The 15177-nt window shown below is 52.8% G+C and overlaps 1 protein-coding gene across 1 annotated transcript in view; it reads left to right on the top strand.

Annotated features, from left to right (window-relative positions):
* Positions 1-5: 5 nt before the first annotated feature.
* Positions 6-15177, top strand: part of LOC137542122 (mucin-2-like) — a 49665-nt gene continuing 34493 nt past the window's right edge. Inside the window, exons 1-2 of the mRNA XM_068263804.1 lie at positions 6-61; positions 3428-3439. Of these exons, the coding sequence (XP_068119905.1) occupies positions 6-61; positions 3428-3439 (68 nt within the window). The remainder of the gene's footprint in view (positions 62-3427; positions 3440-15177) is intronic.

Genomic DNA, 15177 nt, shown 5'->3' with positions numbered 1-15177 from the left:
CTGCAATGTTCCACGCCACAGCTCCGCTCTCAGCCACCGGGCAGTTCAGTGTAAAGCTGCTGTAACCTGATCTTACTGCGCTCACATGTTTACAAACCAAGCTAGATATGACAGTGTAGTTTCTAGGAGAAGGGAGGAAATGATATTAGAATTGACTTCAGTCAGAGGGAGCCAAGATGGCAAATGCCAGGAACAGAATTATCTTTATTTACTATATAAAATTTGCAGAAATAAAAACATGAACAGTACAATACATCTATTATGTTAGATAAGTAGTTATCTACTTATATATGTGTTTTTTTCCTGGCATGGTATGACTGTCCCTGTTGCTTTCATGTAAAAATGCTGTGTGCAGGTGCTGCACAGCAATTATAATGGTACTAAAAAAACAAATATTGAAGGGCGCTGCTATCAATATAACTCACACAATCTACACGATATGAAGTCTAATATATGTACACTTCCTCCTGCTGCCCTTCCCTCAGGATCTGGGATATCCACTTCCAAACAACCGAATATAAAATCTATAGAGAGTGGCGCTGGACTTATTTTGTTTTTATTCAATAAAATCATTGTATATCCAAAAGAGTGAAGGTACTTCAGTATCAGTTTTAACCACTTTACCCCCACGCGTACGAATTTCTCCATCCCTTTTTCCATCCTTTAACCCCCAGGGACGGAGAAATCCGTACTTTCCGCGCTCCCGCTGCTGCCCGGGCTCGATTGGCTAAAGCATGATAACTCAGTTATCAGGTGTAAAGGCTTTGCACGTGCAACCTCGAGTGTAAAGGTTTTGCACGTGCTAACTTGAGTGTAAAGGCTTTCCATGAGCAAACTCGAGTGTAAAAGCTTTGAACGTGCTAACTCGAGTGTAAAGGCTTTACATGTGCTAACTCGAGTGTAAAGGCTTTGCATGTGCTAACTCGAGTGTAAAGGCTTTGCATGGGCTAACTCGAGTGTAAAGGCTTTGCATGTGCTAACTCGAGTGTAAAGGCTTTGCATGTGCTAACTCGAGTGTAAAGCATTTGCATGTGCTAACTTGAGTGTTAAGGCTTTGCACGTGTAAACTTAGGTGCTAAGTAGTTTGCACGTGCAAAGCGGATTTTCACTGCCGTGCTAACACTTAGCACCCTTTAGTGACTCCAGCCCCTAGTGCTTAACTGTTGTTATTGATTTCACTCTTATTTTAATTTTAATTTCATTTTCATTTTTATTTTCATTTTTGATTTTGATTTTTTGATTTTTATAATTTATTCATTATTTCCATAATCTTGTTGTGGATTTTATATAACTTTAGAAGCCAACTGAAATTAAAACTGATACTGAAGTACCTTCACTCTTTTGGATAAATAGTGATTTTCACTTTTTTTGGATATACAGTGATTTCATTGCATAAAAAAAAATAAGTCCAGCGCCACTCTCTATAGATTTTAAATGATAACGGTACTAATGCCAGTTATGCTGCATGCGTTCATAAGGTGAAGATGGTGCTAGCGTGTCCTGCAGTACACAAGTAACATAATGCGCATTACCCTGGCAACACACTCATTACCTGGAAATCGCAGGTTGTGCTAATTGCACACTGCACATAACTGACATAAGTGGCAGTAACACTGCAGTGCACAGGCAAGACAACACAGCATACCCAGCAATTCAAACTGACAAACAAAATGGCGGACTTAAGTAGTTCTCCAAAAATGCGCCAGTGTTCTTGGATTAACCCAGCGCACCGGAATTGTCTGTTTGGCAGTTTATATTGCTGTGTGTGATGTGTTGCTGCAAGTGTAAGCTTTGGCTGCAAGGGTTAATACTGGTTTGCATTTGATTTGGCCACACCCCTTTGTACCGCCATTTACCCTATTTATTGTCTGTGTGGGATGAGCACAGCAGCCTTGTTCTTCTGAATGCTTCTGGAAGCCCTACCAGCCAGGCTCCAAGCTGCAGCTCTCCTCTCCTTATCCCACCACAGCCCATAATAATTACAGCCATGTGAGCGAGTTTGTAGCTCTAGCTCTTCTGAATGCTTCTGGAAGCCCTACCAGCCAGGCTCCAAGCTGCAGCTCTCCTATCCCACCACATCCCATAATTACAACCATGTGAGCCAGTTTGTAGCTCTAGCTCTTCTGAATGCTTCTGGAAGCCCTACCAGCCAGGCTCCAAGCTGCAGCTCTCCTTATCCCACCACAGCCCATAATTACAACCATGTGAGCGAGTTTGTAGCTCTAGTTCTTCTGAATGCTTCTGGAAGCCCTACCAGCCAGGCTCCAAGCTGCAGCTCTCCTCTCCTTATCCCACCACAGCCCATAATTACAACCATGTGAGCGAGTTTGTAGCTCTAGCTCTTCTGAATGCTTCTGGAAGCCCTACCAGCCAGACTCCAAGCTGCAGCTCTCCTCTCCCACCACAGCCCATAATTACAACCATGTGAGCGAGTTTGTAGCTCTAGTTCTTCTGAATGCTTCTGGAAGCCCTACCAGCCAGGCTCCAAGCTGCAGCTCTCCTCTCCTTATCCCACCACAGCCCATAATTACAGCCATGTGAGCGAGTTTGTAGCTCTAGCTATTCTGAATGCTTCTAGAAGCCCTACCAGCCAGGCTCCAAGCTGCAGCTCTCCTTATCCCACCACAGCCCATAATAATTACAGCCATGTGAGCGAGTTTGTAGCTCTAGCTCTTCTGAATGCTTCTGGAAGCCCTACCAGCCAGGCTCCAAGCTGCAGCTCTCCTCTCCTTATCCCACCACAGCCCATAATTACAGCCATGTGAGCGAGTTTGTAGCTCTAGCTCTTCTGAATGCTTCTGGAAGCCCTACCAGCCAGGCTCCAAGCTGCAGCTCTCCTCTCCTTATCCCACCACAGCCCATAATAATTACAGCCATGTGAGCGAGTTTGTAGCTCTAGCTCTTCTGAATGCTTCTGGAAGCCCTACCAGCCAGGCTCCAAGCTGCAGGTCTCCTCTCCTTATCCCACCACAGCCCATAATTACAACCATGTGAGCAAGTTTGTACCTCACGTATTTTGTAGGATGGCTGGTTGGATGCATTTGTGTTTCCCTAAATGTCACATTGTATGCATGAATTGTCTAGTTGCATGCTGGTATAACTGGGCCAATCCTAAGGAGGGAATCTCGATGATTCTAGTGCTTGGCTTAACTGAAGAATGCTGAAGCAATTCTGAAGAACTAAGAGACTTTATTTTGTTTGGCATTTTTTATTGTTGTGTTGGAAGCTTTGAGCGCTGGATTTCTCAGTCACAATCACCATTGCCTGATCAGATGGGACATCTTACAGCTCTTGTGTTTCTCTTGGCCAGTATAAGAGGATAAGAGGCTGTGGGCTAATGGAGGGGGGGGGGGGGTGAGGGAGAGTTGGGGTAATTAGTAAAAAAAAAATGAATCTAACCAATTTCTTATTTTTTTCTCTCTTCCAGGTCTCACCCAATGTAAGTATGTCACTATTTCTGTTCTTGTAGAAACAAATGATGATAATCATTATTATTATTATTAGATGATTGATGATTGATTATACGCTTGTAAGTGGGATGGTATGTGGGGAATAATGAGGAAATATGCAGAGGGAATAACCTGTGTCAGGGCCGCCATCAGAATTTTCTGGGCCCCATACTTGGCAAACCTACAGGGCCCACCTCACACCAAATACCAATCTGATAGGTAGATTGTGTGAGGGCAGAGCCACAGTATGTGGGGTAGAGTAAAAAGGAACTTGCCTGCCGCATACAGTAAAAAACGGCGCCAGGGGAAAAAATGGCGCATGGTTCTGAAGCATAATGCTGATAAAACGATATTAAGGGTTTTAATGTGATTGTGTTCCAAACGCAATTTTTCGTTTTGAGTTTTGGTAAAAAAGTTTTTTTGCAGAAGAAGATACAGCGACAGTCTCCCCAGGCTGCCTGTGGTGTGGTGGAGTGGGAGAGTGCATTGCCTGGCTGCCTGCGGTGGGGCGGGAGGAGGCAATAGCTGCCCGGGAAAAGTGTAGCAGATGTGCGCAGGGAGTGGGGGCCAACTCCTACCCTCTGTTCCTCACCTCAGGAGCCCCCTCCGATTACACTGAAATCAGGAAGTAGTGTAATCAGCATTGCAGAGAGAAGAGACAGCGTAGACCTGCAGCTCTAACGTTTGCTAAAGACCGGAGCCTGGGGAGGTGATTGATCAGCTGTATCTTCCGCAGTGGTGCTCACCGCCAGGTCGTGATCACGCTTACGCGTGGATTCACGACCATTTTGACGCATTCCGCCTCGGACACGCTAAGCCGTGAATAGATTTTCAACCACGAAAATCTACTTCGGCTTCGCGTGAATGCGGACAGAAATCCGCATTCACGCTCGTGAAACCCGGGGCTGAAGTCGTGGTTTGCGGAAATGCGTCAAACTATGCGGAAGTGACACATAGCAGGCCAATCAGAGTGCCCCAGCCAGGCCCTAGCAACCAATCACAGGAGGAGAGCTATGCCCTCCCCTCCTGAATATAAAGCGGCGGCCATGATGGAAAAGCTCTGTCCTTGCTAGACTGTGGTGCTGAGAGGATTATCTCCAGGCCATTGTTGTTTGAGCAAGTGCATTTATTGTGTTAAAAACAAAGCGTTTTTTTTGCTAACACTGCTCTTATACTGTACACAGTTAGCTAGTCAGTGAGTGATTGCTGTAGTTAGTTGTAGTCAGTGTAGTGTAGTGGGAGTGTGGGAGTCTAGTGATTATTTAACTGTGTGTAGTGCTGTGCAGGCAGGTTCAGTGCTGCAGTGTAGTGGGAGTGGGGATTATCTGTGTGTAGAGTGCAGGCAGGCAGGTTAGTGCAGCTGCAGTGTTCACTTGTATATTCCAGTGACAGTTATACACTTGTACTATTTGCAGGCAGCCAGTCACACCGCCAGCGCCGCCACTCTCTGCCAGCGCTGTTCATTCATTCTGTCAGTGACCTTGTGCCGTGCCCAGTGCCCACTGCTCGCTCGCTCGCTGGCATATGAGCATCTCATTACACAGTGTGACATCCTTGTGTGCCCACTGCATCCTTCAGTGACCTAGTTGTATATCCAGTGCCCACTGCTGTGCCCACTGCATCCTTCAGTGACCTTGTACTGTGGCCACTGCATCCTTCAGTGACCTAGTTGTATATCCAGTGCCCACTGCTGTGCCCACTGCATCCTTCAGTGACCTTGTACTGTGCCCACTGCATCCTTCAGTGACCTAGTTGTATATCCAGTGCCCACTGCTGTGCCCACTGCATTCTTCAGTGACCTTGTACTGTGGCCACTGCATCCTTCAGTGACCTTGTACTGTGGCCACTGCATCCTTCAGTGACCTTGTACTGTGCCCACTGCATCCTTCAGTGACCTAGTTGTATATCCAGTGCCCACTGCTGTGCCCACTGCATCCTTCAGTGACCTTGTACTGTGGCCACTGCATCCTTCAGTGACCTTGTACTGTGCCCACTGCATCCTTCAGTGACCTAGTTGTATATCCAGTGCCCACTGCTGTGCCCACTGCATCCTTCAGTGACCTTGTACTGTGCCCACTGCATCCTTCAGTGACCTAGTTGTATATCCAGTGCCCACTGCTGTGCCCACTGCATCCTTCAGTGACCTTGTGCTGTGGCCACTGCATCCTTCAGTGACCTTGTGCTGTGCCCACTGCATCCTTCAGTGACCTTGTACTGTGCCCACTGCATCCAGTGATTCATTACTAGCAACATGTCTGGCAGGGTTTCGCGGGGTGAGAGGAAAGGGAGTTCAATTGCCTCAGCCACTTCTGGGACTGCTCCACGTCCAGGGAGAGGACGCCCAGCTGTACGTGGTCGTGATGCAGCAGAAAAGGGGGCAGCAAAGCCTGGGCCGAGTCAGCGGACGCCATTGTCCAAATATTTTAAAGTTTCTGGTCCCCGTGTGGTGGTTGAGCAAATGGAACCTGACGTACTCATGGACATCATGACTTCCTCCCAGACCTCTACTGTGAGCACCACTCCAAGCAGTAGCAGCAGCAGCCAACATCCCACGCTTGTTGTGACATCCACCCCAGCACCCACTGGTCAGCAGCCCTCCCAGGATGACAGCGTTCTGTCCCTCAGTCCGGCATCTGGGAACCTGCTGATGCAAGAAGCACAGGACTTACTGGGGACTGATGTGGCAGAGATTGAGATCGGGCCACAATCACAAGCGTTGTTGAGTTCTGGTGATGAAGAAGAGGGGTCTGTGTCTGGGGATGTAGGGACAGAAGAGGAGGCGGGGGAGTCAGAGGAAGAGCTGGATTATGATGATGCTGCTGATGATGACGTTGTGGACCCTAACTATGTGCAGCCTGCTGAGTCCGTGGAAGAATGGTCAGAGCAGGATGACGAGTCACCTCAGCCTAGGCAAGGATATCGCCATATGTCAGGCAGGGGCATCGGCAGCAGTGGGCGTGGAGGAAGTAGACAGGACACTGCTTCAGCCGGCACCACCACCATGCAACCCCCGGCAACTACTACCACACATTGCTCCGCTGCACCCTCTGCTAGTGGGGGCCGCAGTAAATTAAAGTCACCAGTGTGGGATTGCTTTGAGGAATGTACTGATGACAAAAGGTATGCGGTGTGCAGGTTATGCAGCAAAAGATTGAGCCGTGGGAAAAGTCTGAGCAAGATGGGTACCTCATCCCTCCAGGGCCACCTGAGAAGCCGCCACTGCCGCGAGTATGCGGACTTTAAGAGGAAGCAGGCACTGCTGGCAGGGGTTCCTGAGAGCAGAAGGCCCACCAGCGCAGCAGCATCCTCCCTCCCTCAGGGTCGTGAATCCCCCACAGCAGCAGCAGTAGTAGCACGCAAGCGCTCTTCCACCTCGGCTGCTCAGGACACAGACATTGAGGCTGGCAGCCAGTGTTCGTCTCTCTCCTCTGTCTCCCCTGCATTCCAGCGTCGTCAGACCCTGCTGAGCGACACCTTTCAGGGTCTGACCAAGCCTCTGCCTCCAAGCCACAGGCGGATCCGCAAACTAAATGGCTTGCTGGCCCGGGCCATGGCATCACAGCTGCTTCCCTACTCCCTGGTGCAGGAGGGGAGCGCCATGCGGACGCTGCTCCAATTTGGCATCCCCGAGTGGCAAGTCCCCAGTCGCCACTATTTCAGCAGGAGCGCGATCCCAGCACTCCACAAGTTTGCGGTGGAAAACGTGGCCCGTTCCCTGGACTACTCTGTGGGCAAGCGGGTCCACGTGACCATGGACTCGTGGAGTAGCAGATTTGGGACAGGTCGCTACCTGTCCTTTACGGCCCACTGGGTGACACTGATGGAAGGGAGGGAGGACAAGAGCGCATCAGCCCAGCTAGTGGTGCCACCACGCGGGATCAGGGGGGATGCAGAAGGGTCCTGTCACGACACTCCCTCAGCACCCGGAAAGCAAGCCCGCCTCGGCAGCAGCAGCGCCAAGCCTCGGCACTGCCAAGCCCTTTTAAAATTGGTGACCCTGGGAAAGGAGAGGCTTACGGCCACCAATGTCCTGGCCGCCCTCAGGAAGCAGGAGCGGAGGTGGCTGACCCCCAGAGGCCTGGAAGTGGGGTATGTGGCAGCCGATAACGGGGCCAACCTGGTGGCAGCAGTGCAGCAGGGAAACCTCCAGCACATCCCCTGCTTGGCCCACGTGCTCAATCTTGTGGTGCAGCGCTTCTTGCGCACCTACCAGGGGATGAGCGAGCTGCTGCAGGATGCCCGGGCGGTGGTACGCTTTTTCCGCCTGTCAGCCACTGCCTCTGCACTCTTGTCCACCTTACAGCAGCAGTATGGAAGGCCACAACACCGGATGATCATCGACATGCCAGTTCGCTGGAATTCGACTCTGGCCATGTTGGAGCGGCTGTGTCAGCACAGGCTGGCTCTTAGGGCCTACATGCTAGACCCAAGTGTCCCCAGCAACCAGCAAGTCCCCATGATTACTGCCACTCAGTGGACTCTGATGCAGCAAGTATGCCTGGTGCTGAGTCCCTTCCTGGAGGCAACCAAGATGGTCAGTGAGGAGCGGGCCTCTGTGTGCCAGTGGGTGCCCTTGGTTTGTCTACTGGAGCAGGCAATGGACAATTTAATTGAGCGTGGGGATGAAGCCCTGAGGCAGTTGGAAGAACAGGAGCAGATGGCAGCACAGTCCAGCTCAGAGGAGGGCTCACAGCAGGTAGTGGAAGAGTTGGAGGTCCCTAACCTGAATGAGGAGGAGGAGGAGGAGCAGAGTGCAGCAGGCGTTGTACGTGGATGGCGGTTTGAGGAGGACAACGACATGGCACAGGAAGAGGACAGGCATGCGTTATGGGACAATGGCGAGGACGAGGAAGATCTTGCTGGCAGGGCCCACTTGTTTCCCATGGCTGTGCACATGTTGCGCTGCCTTCGCAGGGACCCCCGGGTGATCCAGATGCGTTCAAGGGAGGACATCTGGATTACCTTGATGCTTGATCCCCATCTGAAGGGGAAGCTGGGAGACTTAATGACGCCATCCACCACCGAGCAACGCACAAGGGAGTTGAAGGAGGCCCTTGTGCGCAGACTACTGGAAGCATTCCCCCAGCCTTCCACCCCCATTGTAACTGCTCTGCCAAGCCAGCAAGAGGTGCCTGCCATTGCCACTAGCAGCACAACAACAACCACCAGCAGCAGCAGCAGCAACTGGCGCCCCGGAGACCTGAAGAGCCTAAGCAAGAGCCTGTATGCAGTGCAGCAGCCCAGAACAGAGGTGCCCGCCACAGCATCCACCACCAACCAGCACAAGCAACGACTGACCACCATGGTGTCTGACTATATGGGGTCATCCAGCGGGCTCAATGACACCGACAGCCCCGTGGACCCCTTGGAGTACTGGGTCAAGAGACTGGACATCTGGAGCGAGCTTTCCCAGTACGCCCTGGAACTCCTATCCTGCCCTCCTTCCAGTGTCCTCTCAGAGAGATGCTTTAGTGCGGCCGGTGGCGTGGTCACAGAGAAGCGCTCTCGGCTCTCCCACGCCTCTGTGGACAAACTCACCTTCCTGAAAATCAACCAGGCTTGGGTGGAAGGTGAGTTCCTGGCCCCTATTGTCGGACACAGGGGGACATGAAGTGGCTGCTGCATGTGCTGTTGTTAACTATGCCTGCCTTTATAAAGACATTTACTACCTGCCTAGTGCCTACCTTGGTTAATTTTTTGGTGTTATGGTACTACTACCAGTAAGTTGCCATGGTCCTCCTTCTGAGCTGCTGAACTGACCGCCCGCTTTGTCCTCCTGACTCAGTCGCTACTACACTCTGCGTTCACACTGCCCGGGTCGCCGGGTGCATTTAATTTTTTGGCCAGCACTATGACGCTGTGCTACTACTACTGTGCTGCTGCTGCTGAACTGACCGCCCGCTTTGTCCTCCTGACTCAGTCGCTACTACACTCTGCGTTCACACTGCCCGGGTCGCCGGGTGCATTTAATGTTTTGGCCAGCACTATGACGCTGTGCTACTACTACTGTGCTGCTGCTGAACTGACCGCCCGCTTTGTCCTCCTGACTCAGTCGCTACTACACTCTGCGTTCACACTGCCCGGGTCGCCGGGTGCATTTAATTTTTTAGGCCAGCACTATGACGCTGTGCTACTACTACTGTGCTGCTGCTGCTGAACTGACCGCCCGCTTTGTCCTCCTGACTCAGTCGCTACTACACTCTGCGTTCACACTGCCCGGGTCGCCGGGTGCATTTAATTTTTTGGCCAGCACTATGACGCTGTGCTACTACTACTGTGCTGCTGCTGCTAAACTGACCGCCCGCTTTGTCCTCCTGACTCAGTCGCTAATACACTCTGCGTTCACACTGCCCGGGTCGCCGGGTGCATTTAATTTTTTGGCCAGCACTATGACGCTGTGCTACTACTACTGTGCTGCTGCTGCTGAACTGACCGCCCGCTTTGTCCTCCTGACTCAGTCGCTACTACACTCTGCGTTCACACTGCCCGGGTCGCCGGGTGCATTTAATTTTTTGGCCAGCACTATGACGCTGTGCTACTACTACTGTGCTGCTGCTGCTGAACTGACCGCCCGCTTTGTCCTCCTGACTCAGTCGCTACTACACTCTGCGTTCACACTGCCCGGGTCGCCGGGTGCATTTAATTCTTTGGCCAGCACTATGACGCTGTGCTGCTACTACTACCACCAGTATGTTGCCGTGGTCCTTCTGTGCTGCTGAACTGACCGCCCGCATTGTCCTTCTCCTGACTCAGTCGCTACCACCACTGCACTCTGCGTTCACACTGCCCGTGTCCACTGACAACTCTGCTGCGATGTCATTGCTAATTGCTGCAAAAAAAAAAAAAAAAATTACAAAAACCTCTCTGGAGCCTTTTTGCCGTCAGCCACTCATCCTCCTCCAGCGGTACCTTCGCCGCCAAGTGCCATTGGAACTCGCCTTCACCTCTTTGACTGCTTAACGCGTATATCCCTTTTTAAAACCACTTATTACCAATTAATAGCCCCATTTAAAGTGTTGATTTCACTTTAACCACTTGCCGACCGCACACTCATAACGTGCGTCGGCAAAGTGGCAGCTGCAGGACCAGCGACGCAGTACTGCGTCGCCAGCTGCAGCCTAATTAATCAGGAAGCAGCCGCTCGTACGAGCGGCTGCTTCCTGTCAAATCACGGCGGGGGGCTCCGTGAATAGCCTGCGGGCCGCCGATGGCGGCTCGCAGGCTAGATGTAAACACAAGCGGAAATAATCCGCTTTGTTTACATTTGTACGGCGCTGCTGCGCAGCAGCGCCGTAAGGCAGATCGGCGATCCCCGGCCAATCAGCGGCCGGGGATCGCCGCCATGTGACAGGAGACAGCCTGTCACTGGCTGCACAGGACGGATAGCGTCCTGTGCAGCCCGGCTTACCAAAGGGGGCCAGGTAGGAGAGGGAGGGGGAGCATTTCGCCGCGGAGGGGGGCTTTGAGGTGCCCCCCCCGCCAGCCACTCGCAGGCAGCAGAGATCAGACCCCCCCAGCACATCATCCCCATAGGGGGGAAAAAAGGGGGGCAATCTGATCTCCCTGCCTGCACCCTGATCTGTGCTGGGGGCTGCAGAGCCCACCCAGCACAGATCAATCAAACTAGCGCTGGTCCTTAAGGGGGGGTAAAGGGTGGGTCCTCAAGTGGTTAAAATACATTTTCTCGAAAAAAAAATTTTGGGGGGGAATTTTTTATGTTGAAGTTATGTTGCCCCTTATCACCTCGATAATCCATGCTATTTGGGGGACTGTAGCATGTATGGGGGCTTTGTTATTAACGTTAAAAGAAAATCCGCCTCCGGGCGTGAATCCGCGCGTGATTACGCCATTCACGGGAAAAAAATCCGCGTGGTTGCGTGGATGCGGACGAAAATCCGCATGCGGCGGGGCCGAATGCGGATTTTTTTTTGCAACCACGCGTATTTCCGAATTCGTGGATAAGGCACATCCGAGCATCCTCTTCCGCTGCGCTGACTGCCATTAAAAGGAAGGGGCTCCCGAGGTGAGGAACAGAGGGTAGGAGTTGGCCCCCACTCCCTGCGCACATCTGCTACACTTTTCCCGGGCAGCTATTGCCTCCTCCCGCCCCACCGCAGGCAGCCAGGCAATGCACTCTCCCACTCCCCCACACCACAGACAGCCATCCAGCAACGATGCCGCCTGAAAACGGTAAATTACGTTTTCCATACATTTGAATGGCATGCCAGAAAGTAGCTGCGGAGCTATGCACCAGATTTTCCTGCTTCCTGCCTGCCGCCCATAACACCCTCCCCCCTGCATTGATGTGTGTTCACCAATCACGCAGCAGGGAAGAGGGAGATGACCACACAACTCCTGTTGCTAGAATAATTGCCAGCAGAGGCTCGAGTGGCACTGCCGCTGTTTGGGCCCCAGACCCTTCCAGGGCCCCATACTACTGTCCCTCTTGTACCCCCCTGATGGCTGCCCTGACCTGTGTGGAGCATTATATGACTGGAGGGACAGCGGTGGAATCAGGACACAGAGACCAGACCAGGAAGGCTCTATTAGATGCAGAACCTTCTGTATTAGGTAAGTATGTCAGTCTTCTTTTTCTTGCTTCAGAGTTCCTTTAAGGTTTTCCGTACAACACACCAAGGACCATCAGAAGCAATAGCTGCATTGGGTATCGGGATACAGAGACCAGGGATGGGCTCAAATTTGAATTTGGGTGAATTCGGATAGTTGCTATCCGGATTTCACCCAGTTACCTGTGCGGGGTTGGCGGTGGGGGGTCAAGCTTACCTATCTGACGTCTTCTTCGGTCCCTCCCTCGGCGCCTCCCACAATGCGGTCCACGCGCGTAACGTGACTATACACTTCAACCCGGAAGGAGGAAGTGCTTGTAATCACGTGACCGCTGCTTGGACCGCATAACGGGAGGTGCCGAGGGACGGACCGAAGAAGACGTCAGATAGGTAAGCTTGACCCCTCGCCCACCCCGCACAGGTAACTGGGTAAAATCCGGATAGCAACTTTCTGGATTCACCCAAATTCAAATTTGAGCCCATCCCTGACAGAGACCTTAGATGCGGTGCCATCAGGTGAGGAGGAGGTACCACTGGTGCAAATTTAAGGACTCTACTGGGAAATTAAAAAAGGAACATGCTCACAGTGTGTACTGGAAATGGCTCTTAGCTAACGGGACAGGTCTTACCTGGTCTTCGTAGCTGTGCAGGTGATAGGACAGCCAGTGGTCACATGTGTCCTACTTCAGGCGGGGGACTGGGCACATGATGATAACTGGCATCAGGAGGGAGATCAGTGAGGGAATTAAGAGCAGGAGCAAGGCAGACTTCCCTGGGGCATAACACATGCTGATACCTGGCAGCAGGTGGGGGATCAGTGAGGGGGGTAAGAGCAGGAGCGAGGCAGCCTTCCCCCGGGGCATAACACATGCTGATAACTGGCAGCAGGTGGGGGATCAGTGAGGGGGGTAAGAGCAGGAGCAAGGCAGCCTTCCCCGGGGCATAACACATGCTGATAACTGGCAGCAGGTGGGGGATCAGTGAGGGGGTAAGAGCAGGAGCGAGGCAGCCTTCCCCCGGGGCATAACACATGCTGATAACTGGCAACAGGTGGGGGATCAGTGAGGGGGTAAGAGCAGGAGCGAGGCAGCCTTCCCCCGGGGCATAACACATGCTGATAACTGGCATCAGGAGGGAGATCAGTGAGGGGGGTAAGAGCAGGAGCGAGGCAGCCTTCCCCCGGGGTATAACACATGCAGATAACTGGCAGCAGGTGTGAGATCTGTGAGGGGGTAAGAGCAGGAGCGAGGCAGCCTTCCCCGGGGCATAACACATGCTGATAACTGGCAGCAGGTAGGAGATCTGTGAGGGGGGTAGGAGCAGGAGCGAGGCAGCCTTCCCCGGGGCATCACACATGCTGATAACTGGCAGCAGGTAGGAGATCTGTGAGGGGGGTAAGAGCAGGAGCGAGGCAGCCTTCCCTGGGGCATAACACATGCTGATAACTGGCAGCAGGTGGGAGATCAGTGAGGGGGGTAAGAGCAGGAGTGTGGCAGCCTTCCCAGGGGCATAACACATGCTAATAACTGGAAGCAGGTGGGAGATCAGTGAGGGGGGTAAGAGCAGGAGCGAGGCAGCCTTCCCCGAGGCATAACACATGCTGATAACTGGCAGCAGGTGGGAGATCAGTGAGGGGGTAAGAGCAGGAGCGAGGCAGGCTTCCCCCGGGGCATAACACATGCGGATAACTGGCAGCAGGTGGGAGATCAGTGAGGGGGTAAGAGCAGGAGCGAGGCAGCATTCCCCGGGGCGTAACACATGCCAATAACTGGCAGCAGGTGGGAGATCAGTGAGGGGGGTAAGAGCAGGAGCGAGGCAGCCTTCCCCCGGGGCATAACACATGCTGATAACTGGCAGCAGGTGGGAGATCAGTGAGGGGGTAAGAGCAGGAGCGAGGCAGCCTTCCCCGGGGCATAACACATGCTGATAACTGGCATCAGGTGGGAGATCAGTGAGGGGGTAAGAGCAGGAGCGAGGCAGCCTTCCCCGGGGCATAACACATGCTGATAACTGGCAGCAGGTGGGAGATCAGTGAGGGGGGTAAGAGCAGGAGCGTGGTAGCCTTCCCCCGGGGCATAACACATGCTGATAACTGGCAGCAGGTGGGAGATCAGTGAGGGGGGTAAGAGCAGGAGCGGGGAAGCCTTCCCCAGGGCATAACACATGCTGATAACTGGCAGCAGGTGGGAGATCGGTGAGGGGGGTAAGAGCAGGAGCGAGGCAGCCTTCCCCCGGGGCATAACACATGCTGATAACTGGCAGCAGGTGGGAGATCAGTGAGGGGGTAAGAGCAGGAGTGAGGCAGCCTTCCCTGGGGCATAACTCATGCAGATAACTGGCAGCAGGTGGGAGATCAGAGAGGGGGGTAAGAGCTGGAGTGAGGCAGCCTTCCCTGGGGCATAACTCATGCAGATAACTGGCAGCAGGTGGGAGATCAGAGAGGGGGGTAAGAGCTGGAGTGAGGCAGCCTTCCCCGGGGTATAACTCATGCAGATAACTGGCAGCAGGTGGGAGATCAGTGAGAGGGGTAAGAGCAGGAGCGAGGCAGCCATCCCCGGGGTATAACACATGCTGATAACTGGCAGCAGGTTGGAGATCAGCGAGGTCTGGAATGTGCAGGAGCAGGTGTGCCTCTAGCCATTTTGTCCCTCAAGGCGAGAAAAACTGTTATCCCCCCCCCATGGTGGCCCCTCATGAGAATAAGCGTAATGCTGCAATCTTTTACCAGAAAATAGTGTGCACCTGTAAAAAAAAAGCCTTTACTAACCTGCAGAAGACTCCTCTCCCCGCATGCAGCTCCCCCGATCATCTTCCTGCAACCAGATGCTGCGAAAGTCCTGCGCTGACAGACAGAGAGCAAGGCTACGGGAAGATGGTGCCTGTAGCCCTGTACTGGAAACACAAATAGTCTCCAGTGAAGGATTTTGGACGCCATCTTTCCATCCCAGGCAACCTGCACAGGGGCATCAGCCTGGTTGACCATGCGCCATTGTGCAGGAGCGAGGCAGCCATCCAACCATGGGCATAACAGATGCCGATTATTGTAAGTGGGTGGGAAGTCTGTGAGATCAGGAATGTGCAGGAGCGAGGCAGCCATCCACCTGCGGGTGTAACACATGCTTCAGACCAGCCTGCAGCCGCCGTGCTCCACTCCTCTGTCT

Source organism: Hyperolius riggenbachi, chromosome 2, assembly GCF_040937935.1.
Source record: "Hyperolius riggenbachi isolate aHypRig1 chromosome 2, aHypRig1.pri, whole genome shotgun sequence".
In the NCBI taxonomy this organism is placed as follows: Eukaryota; Metazoa; Chordata; class Amphibia; order Anura; family Hyperoliidae; genus Hyperolius; species Hyperolius riggenbachi.
This window is presented reverse-complemented; position numbering and strand designations above follow the sequence as displayed.